Source organism: Carassius carassius, chromosome 4 (genome assembly GCF_963082965.1).
Source record: "Carassius carassius chromosome 4, fCarCar2.1, whole genome shotgun sequence".
NCBI classification, from domain to species: Eukaryota; Metazoa; Chordata; class Actinopteri; order Cypriniformes; family Cyprinidae; genus Carassius; species Carassius carassius.
The window spans coordinates 20,277,513-20,294,152 of record NC_081758.1 but is presented as its reverse complement, the minus strand read 5'-3'; the positions used below and the strand labels follow the sequence as shown (position 1 = coordinate 20,294,152).

The following is a 16,640-nucleotide window of genomic DNA, read 5'->3' as shown; positions in this document are numbered from 1 at the left end:
TGCGGAAACATTTGGGCCTCTTAATACTTCTGTGGAAACAGTGACACATTTTTTTTTAGGATGAATAGAAATTTTAAAAGAATACATTTTTTTTTTACTGTAAATATTTTAGTGTATAGTGTCTTTGTTGAATAAAAGTATGAATTTCTCTCAAATGTTTTATTTTTCTCTTTTTCACTCCGTTTCACATGTTCCTGTTTTGCCCTCAAATGCTGAATCAAATGTATATTTTTCTGGTGATTCTTTGGCTGTCTGAAGCACGTGAATATGAGGAACGTAATTGTGTGTCTGTTGCTTAGCATGTAGCCATAACATTGTTTCACACAGCACAAGTTTGGCACAGCTCAGAACCCCAGAGTAACCCATAAAGGAGTGCAAGACACCTCTTTGAGAGTGAGTCCAGATCTGGTCAAATGCCTTCAGAAGAGGGGTAAATACTTTTCCTGATGTTGTAATAAACAATAATAAAAAAGACATTAGTTATATACCTCAAGAAAAAAAAGAGATGGTGCAGAGAGTTGACCTTTTGTTTCTCCTTGTGAGGGAACGAGTTTCACTTCCTCTGACGAGTTTTGTTTGATTAAACAACACAGCGACGAAGCTTACACTGTCTACACAGGTTGTAACACTCCTTAAGTTGACAGACGCTTATTTTTTGACATGCTGCAGAGCTGCTTTAGCCACTTTATTTCCCTCATCCATTGGAAACAAAAAATATAATGCACTGTTTTTAAAAAACAGTTTAGAGTTCTTAGTTACTTTTGTGTACACACTTGAAGCGGTACTACTATAATGTTCAATTATTTAACTATTTTTAAATATAATTTATATAAATGTATATTAAATATAAAAATAAGGTCAATTGGGATTTCAGTTGAAAATAATCTACTAGTAATAAAGTTTTCCTGTTGTTCCTGAGTTTATTTGGTTTGTCATGACAGTTAATGTGCAGTTGCAAAGTTTCCAGTATATACACTTTTTTTTTTTTTCATTGAAAAACTTCAAATAGTTAAAATTATAGGCTTTTGTGTATGTCTTAGAGTGAAGGTTTAGCAGAATATTTTTAATGCAGTGTGAACTGACAAGCACACAGTAGTCAAGTGTTTCCTGTCTCTGAGAAGGATTGCTTATGAGCCTCGCTGATTGTATGCACGCAAACCCAGCCAATCTTCCTCCAAATTCCTAATATCCTCAGCTCAAAGCTCAGAGAGTGCCAGGCAGCTTTACTCTAACCACAGGTCTGTTTCCTTGGTTACTCCTGTGTGGCACTACAGCACCAAGAGGTATTGCATAACGTGTGCAGTTTGGGCGCTAAATATTAGTGGGCTCTGTTCTATCTGAACTCTCCACCCACATTCATTTTTTCACTAATGAACCAGTATATGACTCACATACACACATTATCATTTCAAATGATGCACATCTAAACGGGCTTATTTCCTGTCTTAAGATATATAGATCTATTCCCACCAATGCCATTTAGCATATATGAGTAACCTTGCACGTTGCTTTGATAGTTGATACTTCTGGTCCCTTCATTCTGTTGAAGTGCTGAGAAATATTGAGAAAGTAGGTTGATTTTTGTGTAATGTGTCTTGTGTTGCAGTTTAAAAACTCTCCAAATCTTAATTGTGTGGGATGACACAAACAAGGCTTATTTAATTACACTTGGACTGGATCAGCAGGCTAGAAAAAGTAAGTTCAGACTCTGCCAGATTCCTTCCAGAAGACTATTGACCCAAAACAATGACCAAAACAAAACCAGTTCACCAGTGGAAAAGGGGATCGCTGTATTTTGAGTATAACGCTACATACAATACTGACTTAACTGAGCATATTTGGCATTGCATTATAAAGCAATTAATTGCTTTTTGGTTGAAAATTTGTAAATGTATGGAAATTTAAAGCAAGTGGTGATTATAAAACCTTAAGAGGGTTTTAAAATCATCCAAGTTCAAATTCATTATGCTAGCATCTGACAATGCTTAAGTTAAAAATGTAGTCAGAAAACCTCAGATTTTGTACTTAGTCATTTTTAAACCAAGTTTGGGTCTCAACTCTAAAGCTGAGATCGAAACATCTGAGTCTACAATGATAAAGGGATTTGCTAAATTCAACTTATTGATAAAAGTGTTCTTTCAGTTCCTGGAAAAGTGGCAGATTGCCTGGGCTACAGCCTGTGATCGTCATGCTCTTTTACACTCTATTGATCTGACAGCATTCACATTGGTCTACCCAACCAATTTTATGCGCATAGTAAGCATTTCTAAAACCATTTATTTTGCAATTTCTACTTTTTTCTTTCAGTTGGATGACAATTCTGATTAATATTGAAAACTGAAGGTATGGAAGAAGAAGGCTGTATTGTCACTGATGCATTTTTTTTTAAAGCCAGATAACCCAGACTGCTATTTTACTACTAGTCGATTATTGCTGTAGGAATGCATTTGTTACACGATGAAAGATAATTCATAGACACGGTAGAACAGCACAGTCACACATAAGCTGTTTTATAACTAGAGATCTGATCTAGTTGGTTGTAAATAGCAATGTAAAAAATCAGGGAAGCTTATATCTTCCTCTTTCTCTTTAAAAACTAAATGGGAGAAATTGTTTTCCAAAAGTAATTTGAAAATTGTGTACTATTGGATTAGTACAGCTGACTGATATTTGGACAGATAATTATTTGTAAGGATGGACTTGTTGATGTCCAGGTTTGAGAATGCTAACTCGGTTTAACACATGGAATCGGGGGGCAATAGAAGTATATGTATTTTAAATAAATGCTGTTCTTTTAAACCTTGACAGAAAAAATGGATCATGGTTTCCACAAATATATTAACCAGCACAACTGTTTCTACCTAGATAGTTACAAGAAAAGTTTCTTGAGCACCAAATCATATCATTACAATGATTTCTATAGGATCATGTGACACTGAAGACTGGAGTAATGGCATCATGCTAACAGCAAACTCTGTTGAAACTGATTCATGTCTCTAGTTTTGTGTGGTGCACATGAGTGGTAGGTTTGAGCTCATTGGCCTTCTATGATATTGGCAAATCAATTAATGGCAGGCTCAGTGCCTACAGTACAGTGCATTACATCTTGTACTGGAGACATGAGGAAGTGAGAGGAAATGAGGGTAAACTGAAAGAGCGCCATATTCCCAAGTGTTTCTCCCTTGCTCATAAGTTCAAAAGTGCAAGGCTTTCAATAAACGGTGGGATAAACTGTATGGTAATCCTGGTACTGTAGTGTTTTTTTAATTTAAAATTGTTTATAGATCAGAACGGCTTAAATTATGAGCCACTCTTATCGTGGGGCTCTTTGGGTGTAATAATATGGGGGTTGCTGAAAGCAATCTCGGGGCTGGTGTTGTGCACCCCACTGGCCAGCCTGACGAGCCAATGGTGGGACAGCACAAAAGCTGCTTTGTCATAATGCTTGCAGGGGTTGAAACCCAGCCGACATGATTATACAGGGTAGTTATTATCAGACGAAGACATAGGCCACTCTGAAATGTACACTGTAGTGTTCATGTTTTGTGTCTTTTGTTTATGGGTCAATGACCTGTTTTTTTTTTTTTTTTTTTTTTTTATATCTATTTATTTTTTCAGAAATATTATTAAATATATAAATAAATTATATTTTGTGCATATTATATTATGCACAAAACCGCAGTTAACACAAGTTCTGTACTGCAGTTCTTATTTTTAGATGGTTTAATTCCTGCGTGTTTCTCGTCTTTGGCTGTTGGGTCCCAGTTGAGTTGAAACCCTTGGTTGGATTTTTCCCCTCACACATGTGGATGGAGGCCTTTGAGACCGCATTCACTCACTGCTGCTATTCTAAGTTTGCGTGATGTTGATTTGGCACCAGGTGAAAATGCATCTCATTTCCACAGTGTAAACATACTGATGAGAGCAAAATGGGAGTAAACACATTCCCTGAGCCACCTGATAATGACTCCTTGAGTTGACGCCATCGGGAATAAAAATAGAGCTGAAAAAATATGCGTCTTGAATTTTCTAGTGAAAAATTCTTTACCATCAAGGTTCACTATCTTTTTCTTTCCGGTAAGCATCACAGGTCTCTCTTGTGAGTTGAGCAAGCTTTGTTTTGTTCCAAGGTCGGTGGTCTGCCGGTTTTATAGAATAAAGTACTTGTCTGGTTCATAGGCAACTGTAATATATCAATGTGTGGTTTGTACTCTGAAAATGAAAGAAGGAACTGTTTCTTGAATTTGTGTCTTTCTTTCTGCTTATTTGTTCGCCTTAGGCTTTTCCAATTTCCCGCTTAAATGAGCAAGCTAGCGTGCAGAATTGGTAGGTGTCCTTCATAATCGACAATGTGTACACTCTGCATTTTAAAAAGTGTTGACAGCTGTCTCATTGCGCACTTTTCTCAGCTATAATCTGCAGTCATTCAATATTGAATACATTTTATGCAGTGTTTAGGATTTACTGTTGTATGCTTGCATTTCTCATGGCTTCAAATAAGATGGACAATTAATTGTGGGTCCCAGCCAGCATAAAGTGGCTTGGTCTAGTGTTTCCTCTTTGGCACATGCAGAGGAGTCAGCAGTCAGCGATGAAGTTAAGTAACAGGTTCAGGGGTCACTGTTCGCGGCACGCTGACATTTTCTCAGGTATTAAAGTGTTTTAATGAGCTATCTTCTGTCCTCCAGCTGTGTTTTCCTCATTGCTTTGCTGAGCCTGGTCTAAAAACAGCAGGAGGGCGGCTCTTCTGAGGTCTCATAGTAGAGATCTACAATCAGTGACAGTCTTAGAACTCTTAGAACTTAGTATCTTTTTTTAACAGTAGAATTTTTTAACAGTAGAATTTTTCAAGATTTGAAAAAAGATATTTAGAAGAATGTTTACATGCTGTCTCTTCCATACAATGAAAATGGATGGGGACCAAGAGCTGTCAAGCTTCAAAGGGATAAAAACATTATAAAAGCTTTGTAAAATTAATCCTCACACTGTATTTCAAGTATTCTCGGGCCAGAGTTGTTATTCACTAAAGATCTTGCTTGGCATTGGTCATCATTCACTTTAATTGTTTGGAAAAAGAGTAGATTGGACATCATATCATGTTGCGAAAACAAAAAGTAATACAAGCTTGGAAATTGTAAGGGGGGAATAAATGATGACAGAATTGATGAATTATCTCTTTAAATGCTTCATACATGACTAGAAGAAACATTTTACTTCTGCAGTGTGAAGGTACTCTCTAATTGCGTCTGTCTATAAATTAAAGACAAAAATATCAAACATTAACGGTCGTTTATGGTTTATTTGTGACTTCAGTGTAAATCTGCAATAGAGCAATAATGTATGCTGCATCTTCTTTACGTATCATTTAGAAATATTCCCTTGGTCAGCAAGAGATGTGTGTCTCCGTGGATGAAGTGCTGCATAATGGCTGTGCAGCTCAGCAAAGGTGCTCTGAATCCTAATGGCAACCTGGACTGGTGTTCAGCTGCACACAGAAGGGAGGGTCATTTGGAAGAAAATGTATTTAAAAGAAGAAAAGACCAAATGTACAATAGTGAAACCAAGATAAAATGAACAAGCCCTGAAGATAGTGGCATTTGATTAAGCCCCCTGTTCATCATTGCCTATGTTCATTACCTCTTGGCTGTCATATCGGTGATCTTGCCTTGACACCAGGTCAGGCTAATGCTGGGGATTTTGACAATGACATTCAAATCCTGTCTGGGAAAAGCTTGCTCAGGCACAAGGAATCTGTATTCAGATTGCGCTAACCCACTTAAATATTCATCCAGAGCAGTGCTGGCTGGTTAGGACTGTCCGTGTGTGTTACACTAATAGCACTGAGTGCACCTAGCATTTGTGTTTTCATTAGGAACCAACCACTTAGTGATGGATCTCATTTTTAACAGTTTTTCTACCTGACATACTTTTCTATTTGCTCTTTTATGCACATTCGTAACCCATCGTGACACAGTAAATCCTCCTCAGCTTGAATCGGGATTGGACTCTAATGGGTGATGGAGCGAATAAAAAATTATCAGTGATCCTCATAATAAAGGCTTGCACAAAATACGGGTGCCCTAAAATCATAAATGTGGCACTGAATCAAACACACACTCTGCAAATCAGATCAGCATAACAACCCAAGTGTGTTGAGTAATGCAGATCTCTCGGTCTCCGCTCTCTTGGCCTAAAGAGCTATTCAGTCACGCCTGGCCCTGGACTGTGATAGGTAGACAGAAAACAGGACGCAAAAGGGAAACAGAGGCTGTTCACATCCCTCCCTCCGGCCCTCCTCCACAACCTGGCTCACGTTTCACTGCAAAAGTTGGAAGCCTTTTTCCAAAGAAGTAACAAAGAACAACATGATCCCTCGCAATAGTGTGTCTGGGAGTAAAAACTGAGTTTGCTGGCCTGCTTTGTTTACATAATTTTTGATGTGTCCTTTATGTATAAACATGCAAATTAAATCATTAATGATATGCAATTTTGCCTCATTGAGGTTGAGTGGGAGTGTAACTTGCACTTAAAGCATGTGGGGTTTCTCCTTAGGATCCTATGGGAATAATTACAGAGCGGGATTTTCTGCTGAATGGGTTGTTGACATTTAGGCTCGTTCATAACCGAGCAGACAGTTGAGTTACAGAGTTCTCCTTTTATATTTTTGCTTTTTTATTGTTACAAACATATTGGCAGCGGGTCTGATCTATTCACATTAGACCTTCATTATGTCTTTGCTTTGCCCTTGACATCTGTATAATATCTGTCTCGTGATGGAAAAATTTGACAAATCTGAGCGTTGTAATAGAATTGCAAAGAGATGGTGTTAATGATTTAGATTTGATTTACCTCAAACTCTCTCAAGATACTTTACCACACTATGAGGAAATATTAATTATTGAGGATTATCTTTATAATCCGTCATTGATAGTGTTATTGACCTAAATTTGTATGCTTCATTCTGTTTCATATGTGATGCAAGTCCCAGGTTGTAATCCTGATTATGAATCTGGTGAACTTAATCAGAGGTTATAATTTGACAATGCTTTCTTTATTTTTTATTTTATAAAGGAGTAATCAGCCTTCTATGAATTTGTGCTTTCTGGTGCACAATGTAAAAGGAGGCAAAGTCTAAATGGCTAAAAGGTAAAGTCCAATGACTGAAATTAAAATGCACTGTTCTTTTTTTTTCTGTGTGCAAACATCTGCTGATGCCTGATGTGGATTTCTGTATTCAGAGAAATCCATTCCTTTCCCACTGTGAAGTTTCATTCATATACACTGAAAAAATGTTGGTGTAGGAAAAGGATAGACCGTACTTTGAAAAAAATTTCATTTCCGAAATTGCTAGTAAATTTTAAAGTAGAAATCTTGACAGTATTTTCTTGTAAAAGGTGCTCCAAAAATGTTAATTTTATTTACAACTTTCAATTTTTTAGTGCATTTCACATTGTATTTACAAACTTGGTGCTGAATTATGTAAAAACATTCAAGAAATACAGAGCTTGTGATTAATCATACAGCAAATATTCCTTATACATTAAAATCTCATGTCAGAAGATGATCATTTTTAACAAACATTTTCTTCACTTTAGGGTGGATGCCTGTATACCATCAAGCGAATTGCAGAAACAATGACAGTTGTTAAAAGAAAATGATTACTTCAAAGCAGAACCTGAGTGATTCCTAACTCCTAACACTAGATGAATGCCATGTCAGCTTCAGCCTTGATGATTGGGGCTTGTATCTTGTGCAAATCTTGCATCATGTGCCCATCTTTTATGTGTTTCTTGTGCCCACTCTTCTGGGCAAGCTCTTTAATGTCCGCTGTGATTGCCTCAGCTCTTCATCACCATTGTGCTACAGATTTCAGGAGCGCATGAGCCCTGCCATACTGATATCTTGATTCACACATTTGCCCCATCTCCCATTCAGACAAGACAGAAACAGCTGTGAAAAGGACTTTGGGAACTGCATGACTCGTAGAAGAGAAAAACATGCCGTGTCTATTGCCGGCCGGTTGCTTGGCTATGTGTGACGATGTTTGGCATGGACCGTTGTGCTCTGCAGGCCTCTTTCTAGCTGACACGACCCCCTCCTCTCCTGCGATCCTGCCCCAGCACTGCTATGGAAACTGGCACAGCTGAAGACCCATGCCCTCCTCTCACTGAGGAGTTTAGACATGCCTGAATGCCAAAAGCCATGCTGTCAGAACCACGAGGCATGACTTGATGATTTTCAGGACCTTTTAATTCAGTTCCTGAAATATGAAATGTGCATGGAATTGTGTATTTTATTATACTTTTTTGTGTGATTTTGGAGCTTGTCAGCCCCAGTCATCATTCACATTTAATGTGGATTTAAGGCCAGGACATTTTTCAGAAATTCACATTTTTGTTATATATATATAGAGGTTGCGATATGCATTTAACAACATGAAAGCAGGTAAATGATGCCACTTTTCATTTTTGGGTGAACTATTCCTTTAAGATTACTCAGGGAAGATGTCTGCTTTCTCCGAACCTTTCAGGCCCCAGATAAAATGCAAATGTACTGTCTCTCGTTGCTGTGGGGCCTGATTGCTGTCTGGGTGACGAAAGGTGGAGCAGGCAAGAATAGAGGCCCTGCGTTTTGTATTAGCATCAGAAAGCCCCATCCCAAGGATCCCTTTTCCTTCCCCGTGTTGTTTGGCTTTTTGTTTCTTTGCCCAAAAGCGATTGTTATTTCTGTGGAAGGAAACCTCCCAACAGCTGTCTAACAGCCACATTAAAAAGAGCCAGAAATGTTGCAGAGCTGTGACATTTTTGAGAGAATTCTGTTGGGAAATTCCTCACAATACATGCTGCTTGTTTGGCAGAGTTCTAAGCTTCAGGGGCCAAATGTTCTTGTCGGTGTATTATACTGGTGTGTTTGTTGTGATGCTTTTGAATGGCATATCGTAGGAGTCATTGTTAGCTTATCCACCCTTATAATATTATCCATAGAACAGCACTGAATATCTACAGTATGTGGGAAAACATGGCTATCATGCTGTTTTGTGTTTAATCTGCTGTTGTAATAGGCCTTATTTATGTCAATCAAAAGAATTCTTACACGGCTTGATATTAGTGATTATATGTGCTAGTGATGGTCAGCCTGACTTGATCTTGGTTTGGTGACTGTTGGTTTCTGGCAGTGGTTCAGAACGCATGTTGTGTCTTAAGGAGACTAAGATGGGAACATGTCAAAGGGTAATGTGGAGTCCTGCCTGTTGGCAATATGTTATAGAGGAGCAAAACTGAATTATCACCGTTTATTCTTCTAAAATTATCTTCTAATTTTAAAGCATCATGTCATTCTCTGAAATACTGTACAACAAACCTCTGCTTAATGTTAAGACTTTTGTAATAATACATGTATTTAGTTCTGTTTTTGGTCCATTTGTATTAAATGTGTAAAATAATTTTAAATAAGGACCAGGCTCTTGAATATTTGGTTGTTAGTGCTTAAATATGACAACAATCGTTGTTTTATTTTTTTTATTTTTTCAGTGGTCAGTTTGCTGTGGTAAAGAAATGCCGTCATAAGAGCACTGGAGTGGAGTATGCAGCCAAATTTATCAAGAAAAGGCGCAGCAAATCCAGTCGGCGAGGGGTCTTCAAAGACGACATTGAGAGGGAGGTCAGCATCTTGAAGGAAATCCAGCACCCCAATGTCATCACCCTGCACGATGTGTTTGAAAACAAGAGCGAGGTCATTCTCATCCTGGAGCTGTAAGTTGTTTTTTCTTGCATTTACAGCCTCCATTTTTAAAAACTGAGAACTAAGACTGGTAACAGACACTAGTATTACATAAACAACTGCCTCTTGTAGAGCTCTGGAACATAATAGTATAAATGAATCTATACAAGAAGATTACAAGGGCTCCTCACTGAATCCAGTAGCACCAGGCTTTACTTAAAAAGCAAACACTTGACAAGGTCAACAGTGGGGGGTTGAGGAGAACCAGTTCATGAACCAGTTTTGCCTGTTGTACTGTGCACATTCATACACTACTGCCAATGTGTTCAAAGAGAATAGATATGTATTGATGTCTGTACTGCCTTAACTATAGTGAAACACAAAAACAAAGACCTTTGACTGATAAAGCATGAAGCATGAAATGTATATTAAAGGATTTACATAACCTCTTTATGAGGGTTGCATAAATAAATTAATGGGAAAACTACTTTCAGAAACCAAGGCTTTGCTGAAAAAGTATTGCAGTCTGCTGGTGCTATACGATGTTAGGATGTAGTATCATCCTATTTGGCTTCAAGAAATACTTCCTAGAGTAACCATGCAGTCTAACTTGAAAAGCAACATGAAGTCTAACATTGCAAGCAATTTTAAATGTGACCCAAAGGACAAAATGATCAAGGATTAGAATAATCAAGCCATCACTGAGTCACTCGTCATTACATTGTGTGTAATTCCTCATTATCTGAGCAGAATGTTTAATAGGCATTGAAATATTCAGTTATTTAAATGGAGCTCTGTAATCTGATATTTTGCTATTTAGTCAGTACAGAAAGCATGCAAGAAAAACTGAATTGCAAAACTGATAACCGAATCAGTGTCTGGAATGTTAAACCTCCAACCTTTTCAGCAAAATTGTTTTGTTAGACATAATTATGTGAAGGATGTGTCTTTCCTCAGAACCTCTTGAAGTGTCTCCTCACCCAACTGGTTTTCTTTGCTTCTCCATAACATGTGACAAAGGGTGTCCATGCAGCTATGTTCTGAGCTCATATTTGTTACACATTACTCCTCAGTGAAGCTATTTTGTCTACTAACTGAAGCATCTGGAGTTAAGTACTTTGCTAAAGGACATAACCATACTAACCTGACCTTGGAATTGAAAGTCAAGTCTCATTTTCAAGTCATTTGCATTCTCTCAAAACCTTGTGAGAAAAGTGAGAAGTTACAAGCTATAGTGTTTTTTTTTTGGGTCTCGGATGGCACGCTCATAGACCACCCATAGTTAATTCACTGACTGTCTGAGGCATACAAAAATGGCAAATTCTAGCTAAAATCTGATTGGCTGGCACTACACAATTTCCGAAATTGAAAACCGCGCTTTTTTTCAGTTTGCCTGGAAACAAAGCCATGTTTTTAAGGTAACAGGTTGATACAATGAACGCGTTTGAGGAAGAACTAATTTAGTATAGTTTAATGGCGGTTTGTTTGCCTTCATTATATGTCGATCAGATGGTCTCGTCTTGATTAAGTGGCTGGTTCTTTGCCAGAACAAGCTGTAACGAGGTCTAGACAAGTCCTCTGACAATGAGACTTGAGCTGTTCAGGGTGGGGGCTGGTGTTTTTTTTTTCTGTTTCTGTGAAGACATCGAGACATATCTGCCACCGCTGTTTTTGCAGCTGGGCGGCTCGTTGCTGCACTTGCTCAACCTCACCATTAGCAGCAAGCGTTATCATGTCATCAGCGTGCAGCTGGTGTGCAGCTTCCTTCTGCTGAATAAATATATGCCCAGATCCTGTTGGTCCTCTCCCAAAAGCCATGATTATAGCACTGCCAACAGCCAGAGTGAATCACTCAGAAACATTAGAGAGGCTGGTTCTTCTGTTTAATAAGCTAGACTCCATTTATGTGATTTTTATTTATCTATATTTTCTTACACTATAGTCATCTCTTATTTAAGATGTTAAATTCTTATTTGATACTCTGATTAATCTTATTTAAATCAGTGAATGCTGATGTTTCTTTCCAAAATTCTTGTAAATTTCAGTTGTTTTTACCTGATTTGGCAATTGCATGAAACTTATTGTGTTCTTTGCTGCTCTTCTGATCAATTCTCAATTAATTTTATCCTTGTTAAATGAAGATTATCAAATCTGTCCTCTCTCTCTACAGTGTGGCAGGAGGGGAACTCTTTGACTTTCTAGCTGAGAAAGAGTCACTGAGTGAAGAGGAGGCCACCGAGTTCCTTAAGCAGATCTTGGATGGAGTCCGTTACCTACACTCCAAACAGATTGCCCACTTTGACCTGAAGGTACTGAGTCATGTTTGAGTTTTCCCCCCAGTGCCAGACTGTGGCAATTACCATCACTGTGAACCAGCCACAACAAATCAATTTAGCTGCCTTTATCCTCTCTATTGGTTATCCACTTATTTCCACCCTTCCACCCTTAATTGCTGGGCAGAGCTGGAATGGTCATAAATTCAGTCCTTTCTACCCCGATGTAATTTTTGAAAGGTTTTAATACGAAATTGGATTAATATTCTAGTAGTCAATGTTTTGAAAGTTTCAGGTATAGATTGAGTTTTTACCTCCGGCCAAAATCACTTAACCTGAATAACCAGTCTAACTGAAAAATGAATTTCAAAGCAGCCAACATTCACATTAACCAACTTACCTGTGACCTAAAGAATAAAAAATAAAATAGTCGTGCAATGGCGTTTATGTAATTAGATCCACTGCTTTCAGTGCAGTCATCCACACAGCTTTCCGTAACATTTCTTTTAAATATTTTGAAGTCATTGGAGCTTTTAAGAGATTAGTCCATGCATGAATAAAGCCCACTGAAGGAAGTATTGTTTTTATGGAATGTCCAAGCAGGGATCTGTTACTGACTGGCTTGAGTATGCCTGCGCTTTCTAGTGAACATTTCTGTAGCTTTGCATGTGATTTCCATGTGTTATGGCAGATTTCCTGCTTTCTATCTCTGTCTGTCTCTCTCTCTCTCTCTCTCTCTCTCTCACACACACACTTCTGCTGTGTTTTTGTTCCATACCTATCATTAGTTCTTCTGATTCTGTCTTTTGCAATCTCCCTCCAATTCTCTCTCTGCTCTCATCTCTCTCAGCCGGAGAACATCATGCTGCTGAGCCGGAGTGTGCCTCACCCACGCATTAAGCTCATTGACTTTGGCCTGGCCCACAAGATCGATTTTGGCAATGATTTCAAAAACATCTTTGGTACCCCGGAGTTTGTAGGTCAGTGTCATCCGCTGGTCAGTCTATAGAGATGTGTTGTAATTACACCCGCTCTTATTGTTATTGTCCTCTGTCCAATCCTCTCTTTTCTCCTTTCATGTGTAATCTGAACCGCAAGCCTGACATAACTGTAAAGAAACCCCATGGATCACTGCTTTGTTACCCACTGAATCCTGCAAATAGTCACATGAACATGTACTTTTAAGTATAAACGTACATAAATTAATTTTAATGTTATTATTATATATTTTTAATTTTAATATAAGCATAATATAGTAATTATTTATAATTACATAATTATTGATTAGTAAAATATAGTATAAAATAATTATTGAATAAATATATGGTACATTATATTGTTTTAGATGTGTTATTATTATTATTCTTATAAAATATTTGTATATTTTTATATTAATACAATTGTAAAATGCACATGTACACTGTACAATATATGCATGCAATAGACATGCATTTTCTTTTAAGTTTAAGCATAGGCTTTTAAATCAACTTTAACATTATTTCAGTCAAGTGTGTCTAGACTTTAAATGGTGTTCTGTATTGATGTGTTTTGGTTGGTATTTTGCGTACACATACAAAACAACCTTCCTTAAATCTTACTGTTTTTACTTAACAATATGAGTTAGCTCTGCTGTTTTCAGTCACATTTTACGTGAACAAGCCCCCAGCCATCCCAGAAAGCAAACAGACGCCCCCATCCCTTTATGACATTGGCTTCACATCCAGTCCTACCTGAATGGCAGCCAGTGTGGCTGCAGGCAGTGATGATACAGCAGTCTTAAAAAAAAACACAATGCTAATGGCCACAATCAAGTTCCAGCTAACCCACAGTGCAGTCTATTTCAGTGCTCAAAATTATGTTCAGTCTTTACAGAGGAGAATCCGGTCAAGCCAGACACCTGGTCCTGAAGACACTAATCCAATCCAATCCCAGAATAGTATTAGCCCATTACAGGAGCATGACTTCATTTATTTATTTTTTTAAACTTATGGTTAAGGAATAGCTTGCTTCCTCCCAACGCTGGTCAATGACCGAATCTCAATGGTGCATAATAATACAAGTAGTAAATCTAAGTCAATTCTCAGATGTAGAGAGCAGTAGCATCTCTCCCACCTCAGACTTCTTTCCTTGTTTCCTCATTAACATTCAGAGATTGAGATCCTCTGAAAGCAGTGACTCATTTCACAGCACATACCCTGAGAAACCACAAAAATATCTTACCATCGACTTGGCAGTTCTAGACATTTTTGCAGGCATTTTTTTAATGCTAGGGAGAGTGGGGTAGGTTGTGACTGTGCATTATTTTTGTCACATGACCATATATTTAGAAAGAGTTTATAATAAATAGCTGCCATATATGACTGTTTGAGAGATTTTTGTTTTAATGATAAAAACTATTTTGCATGTCTAAATATATATTCTGTTATGGCAGATAAAAACATATTCAGGTTTAACAACATATACATATCTGTGAATTGCTGATATATAAAACCATATAAATTACTTGGTTAAAGATTAGTCTTTCAAAAATTGAAATTGAAGCATTTTCCCAAGAGTGTGTCAGATGCTGCACAGATTACTTTTACCACAAGACTAGTAATGTAATTTTATGCAGATTTTAACTAAAAATGATGGTAAGGTTTACCTCCGAAAGCATGAAATACCATAATAAAATATTAATGGAATTATTTAATTCACTTATCAAATGTTTTCTTGGTTGGTACATGAATATGTGAATGTTGTAGTAGGGCTGGGCGATATATCTAACAATATGATCATGCGCATCTAGTCAGTAAATCTGGTCCTGTGATTACCGCTAAATCGCCATCACCTGCTTTCAAATGGAGTGGCATTTAATAGACAGAGCCATAGATCACTGACAAGCTACGCAATATCGCGTTCCTATTGCGTATTCATCAAAGGTAATAATGAACGCGATATTGCATAGCTTTTCAGTGATCTATGGCTCTGTCTATTAAATGCCGCTCCATTTAAAAGAAGGTGATGGCGATTTAGTAATAAAAAGGTAATCACGGAACCAGATTTACTGACTAGATGCGCATGATCATATTGTTAGATATATATCGCCCAGCTCTATATTGTAGGGTTATTTAGGTAAGACTACAACCCGAATTCCGGAAAAGTTGGGACGTTTTTTAAATTTTAATAAAATGAAAACTAAAAGACTTTCAAATCACATGAGCCAATATTTTATTCACAATAGAACATAGATAACATAGCAAATGTTTAAACTGAGAAAGTTTACAATTTTATGCACAAAATGAGCTCATTTCAATTTTGATTTCTGCTACAGGTCTCAAAATAGTTGGGACGGGGCATGTTTACCATGGTGTAGCATCTCCTTTTCTTTTCAAAACAGTTTGAAGACGTCTGGGCATTGAGGCTATGAGTTGCTGGAGTTTTGCTGTTGGAATTTGGTCCCATTCTTGCCTTATATAGATTTCCAGCTGCTGAAGAGTTCGTGGTCGTCTTTGACGTATTTTTCGTTTAATGATGCGCCAAATGTTCTCTATAGGTGAAAGATCTGGACTGCAGGCAGGCCAGGTTAGCACCCGGACTCTTTTACGACGAAGCCATGCTGTTGTTATAGCTGCAGTATGTGGTTTTGCATTGTCCTGCTGAAATAAACAAGGCCTTCCCTGAAATAGATGTTGTTTGGAGGGAAGCATATGTTGCTCTAAAACCTTTATATACCTTTCAGCATTCACAGAGCCTTCCAAAACATGCAAGCTGCCCATACCATATGCACTTATGCACCCCCATACCATCAGAGATGCTGGCTTTTGAACTGAACGCTGATAACATGCTGGAAGGTCTCCCTCCTCTTTAGCCCGGAGGACACGGCGTCCGTGATTTCCAACAAGAATGTCAAATTTGGACTCGTCTGACCATAAAACACTATTCCACTTTAAAATAGTCCATTTTAAATGAGCCTTGGCCCACAGGACACGACGATGCTTCTGGACCATGTTCACATATGGCTTCCTTTTTGCATGATAGAGCTTTAGTTGGCATCTGCTGATGGCACGGCGGATTGTGTTTACCGACAGTGGTTTCTGAAAGTATTCCTGGGCCCATTTAGTAATGTCATTGACACAATCATGCCGATGAGTGATGCAGTGTCGTCTGAGAGCCCGAAGACCACGGGCATCCAATAAAGGTCTCCGGCCTTGTCCCTTACGCACAGAGATTTCTCCAGTTTCTCTGAATCTTTTGATGATGTTATGCACTGTAGATGATGAGATTTGCAAAGCCTTTGCAATTTGACGTTGAGGAACATTGTTTTTAAAGTTTTCCACAATTTTTTCAGCAGTCTTTCACAGATTGGAGAGCCTCTGCCCATCTTTACTTCTGAGAGACTCTGCTTCTCTAAGTCAAAGCTTTTATAGCTAATCATGTTACAGACCTGATATCAATTAACTTAATTAATCACTAGATGTTCTCCCAGCTGAATCTTTTCAAAACTGCTTGCTTTTTTAGCCATTTGTTGCCCCGTGCCAACTTTTTTGAGACCTGTAGCAGGCATTAAATTTTAAATGAGCTAATTAAGTGGATAAAAGTGTAAAATTTCTCAGTTTAAACATTTGCTACGTTATCTATGTTCTATTGTGAATAAAATATTGGCTC

At 37.9% G+C, this 16,640-nt stretch overlaps 1 protein-coding gene across 2 annotated transcripts in view; it reads left to right on the top strand.

Annotated features, from left to right (window-relative positions):
- The window catches only part of LOC132139415 (death-associated protein kinase 1-like), a 68,566-nt gene that overhangs the window by 10,950 nt on the left and 40,976 nt on the right, over positions 1–16,640 (top strand). For both annotated transcript variants that reach the window (XM_059547770.1, XM_059547762.1), the window contains exons 3-5: positions 9,531–9,752; positions 11,891–12,029; positions 12,844–12,973. In XM_059547770.1, coding sequence (XP_059403753.1) covers positions 9,531–9,752; positions 11,891–12,029; positions 12,844–12,973 — 491 coding nt within the window. The remainder of the gene's footprint in view (positions 1–9,530; positions 9,753–11,890; positions 12,030–12,843; positions 12,974–16,640) is intronic.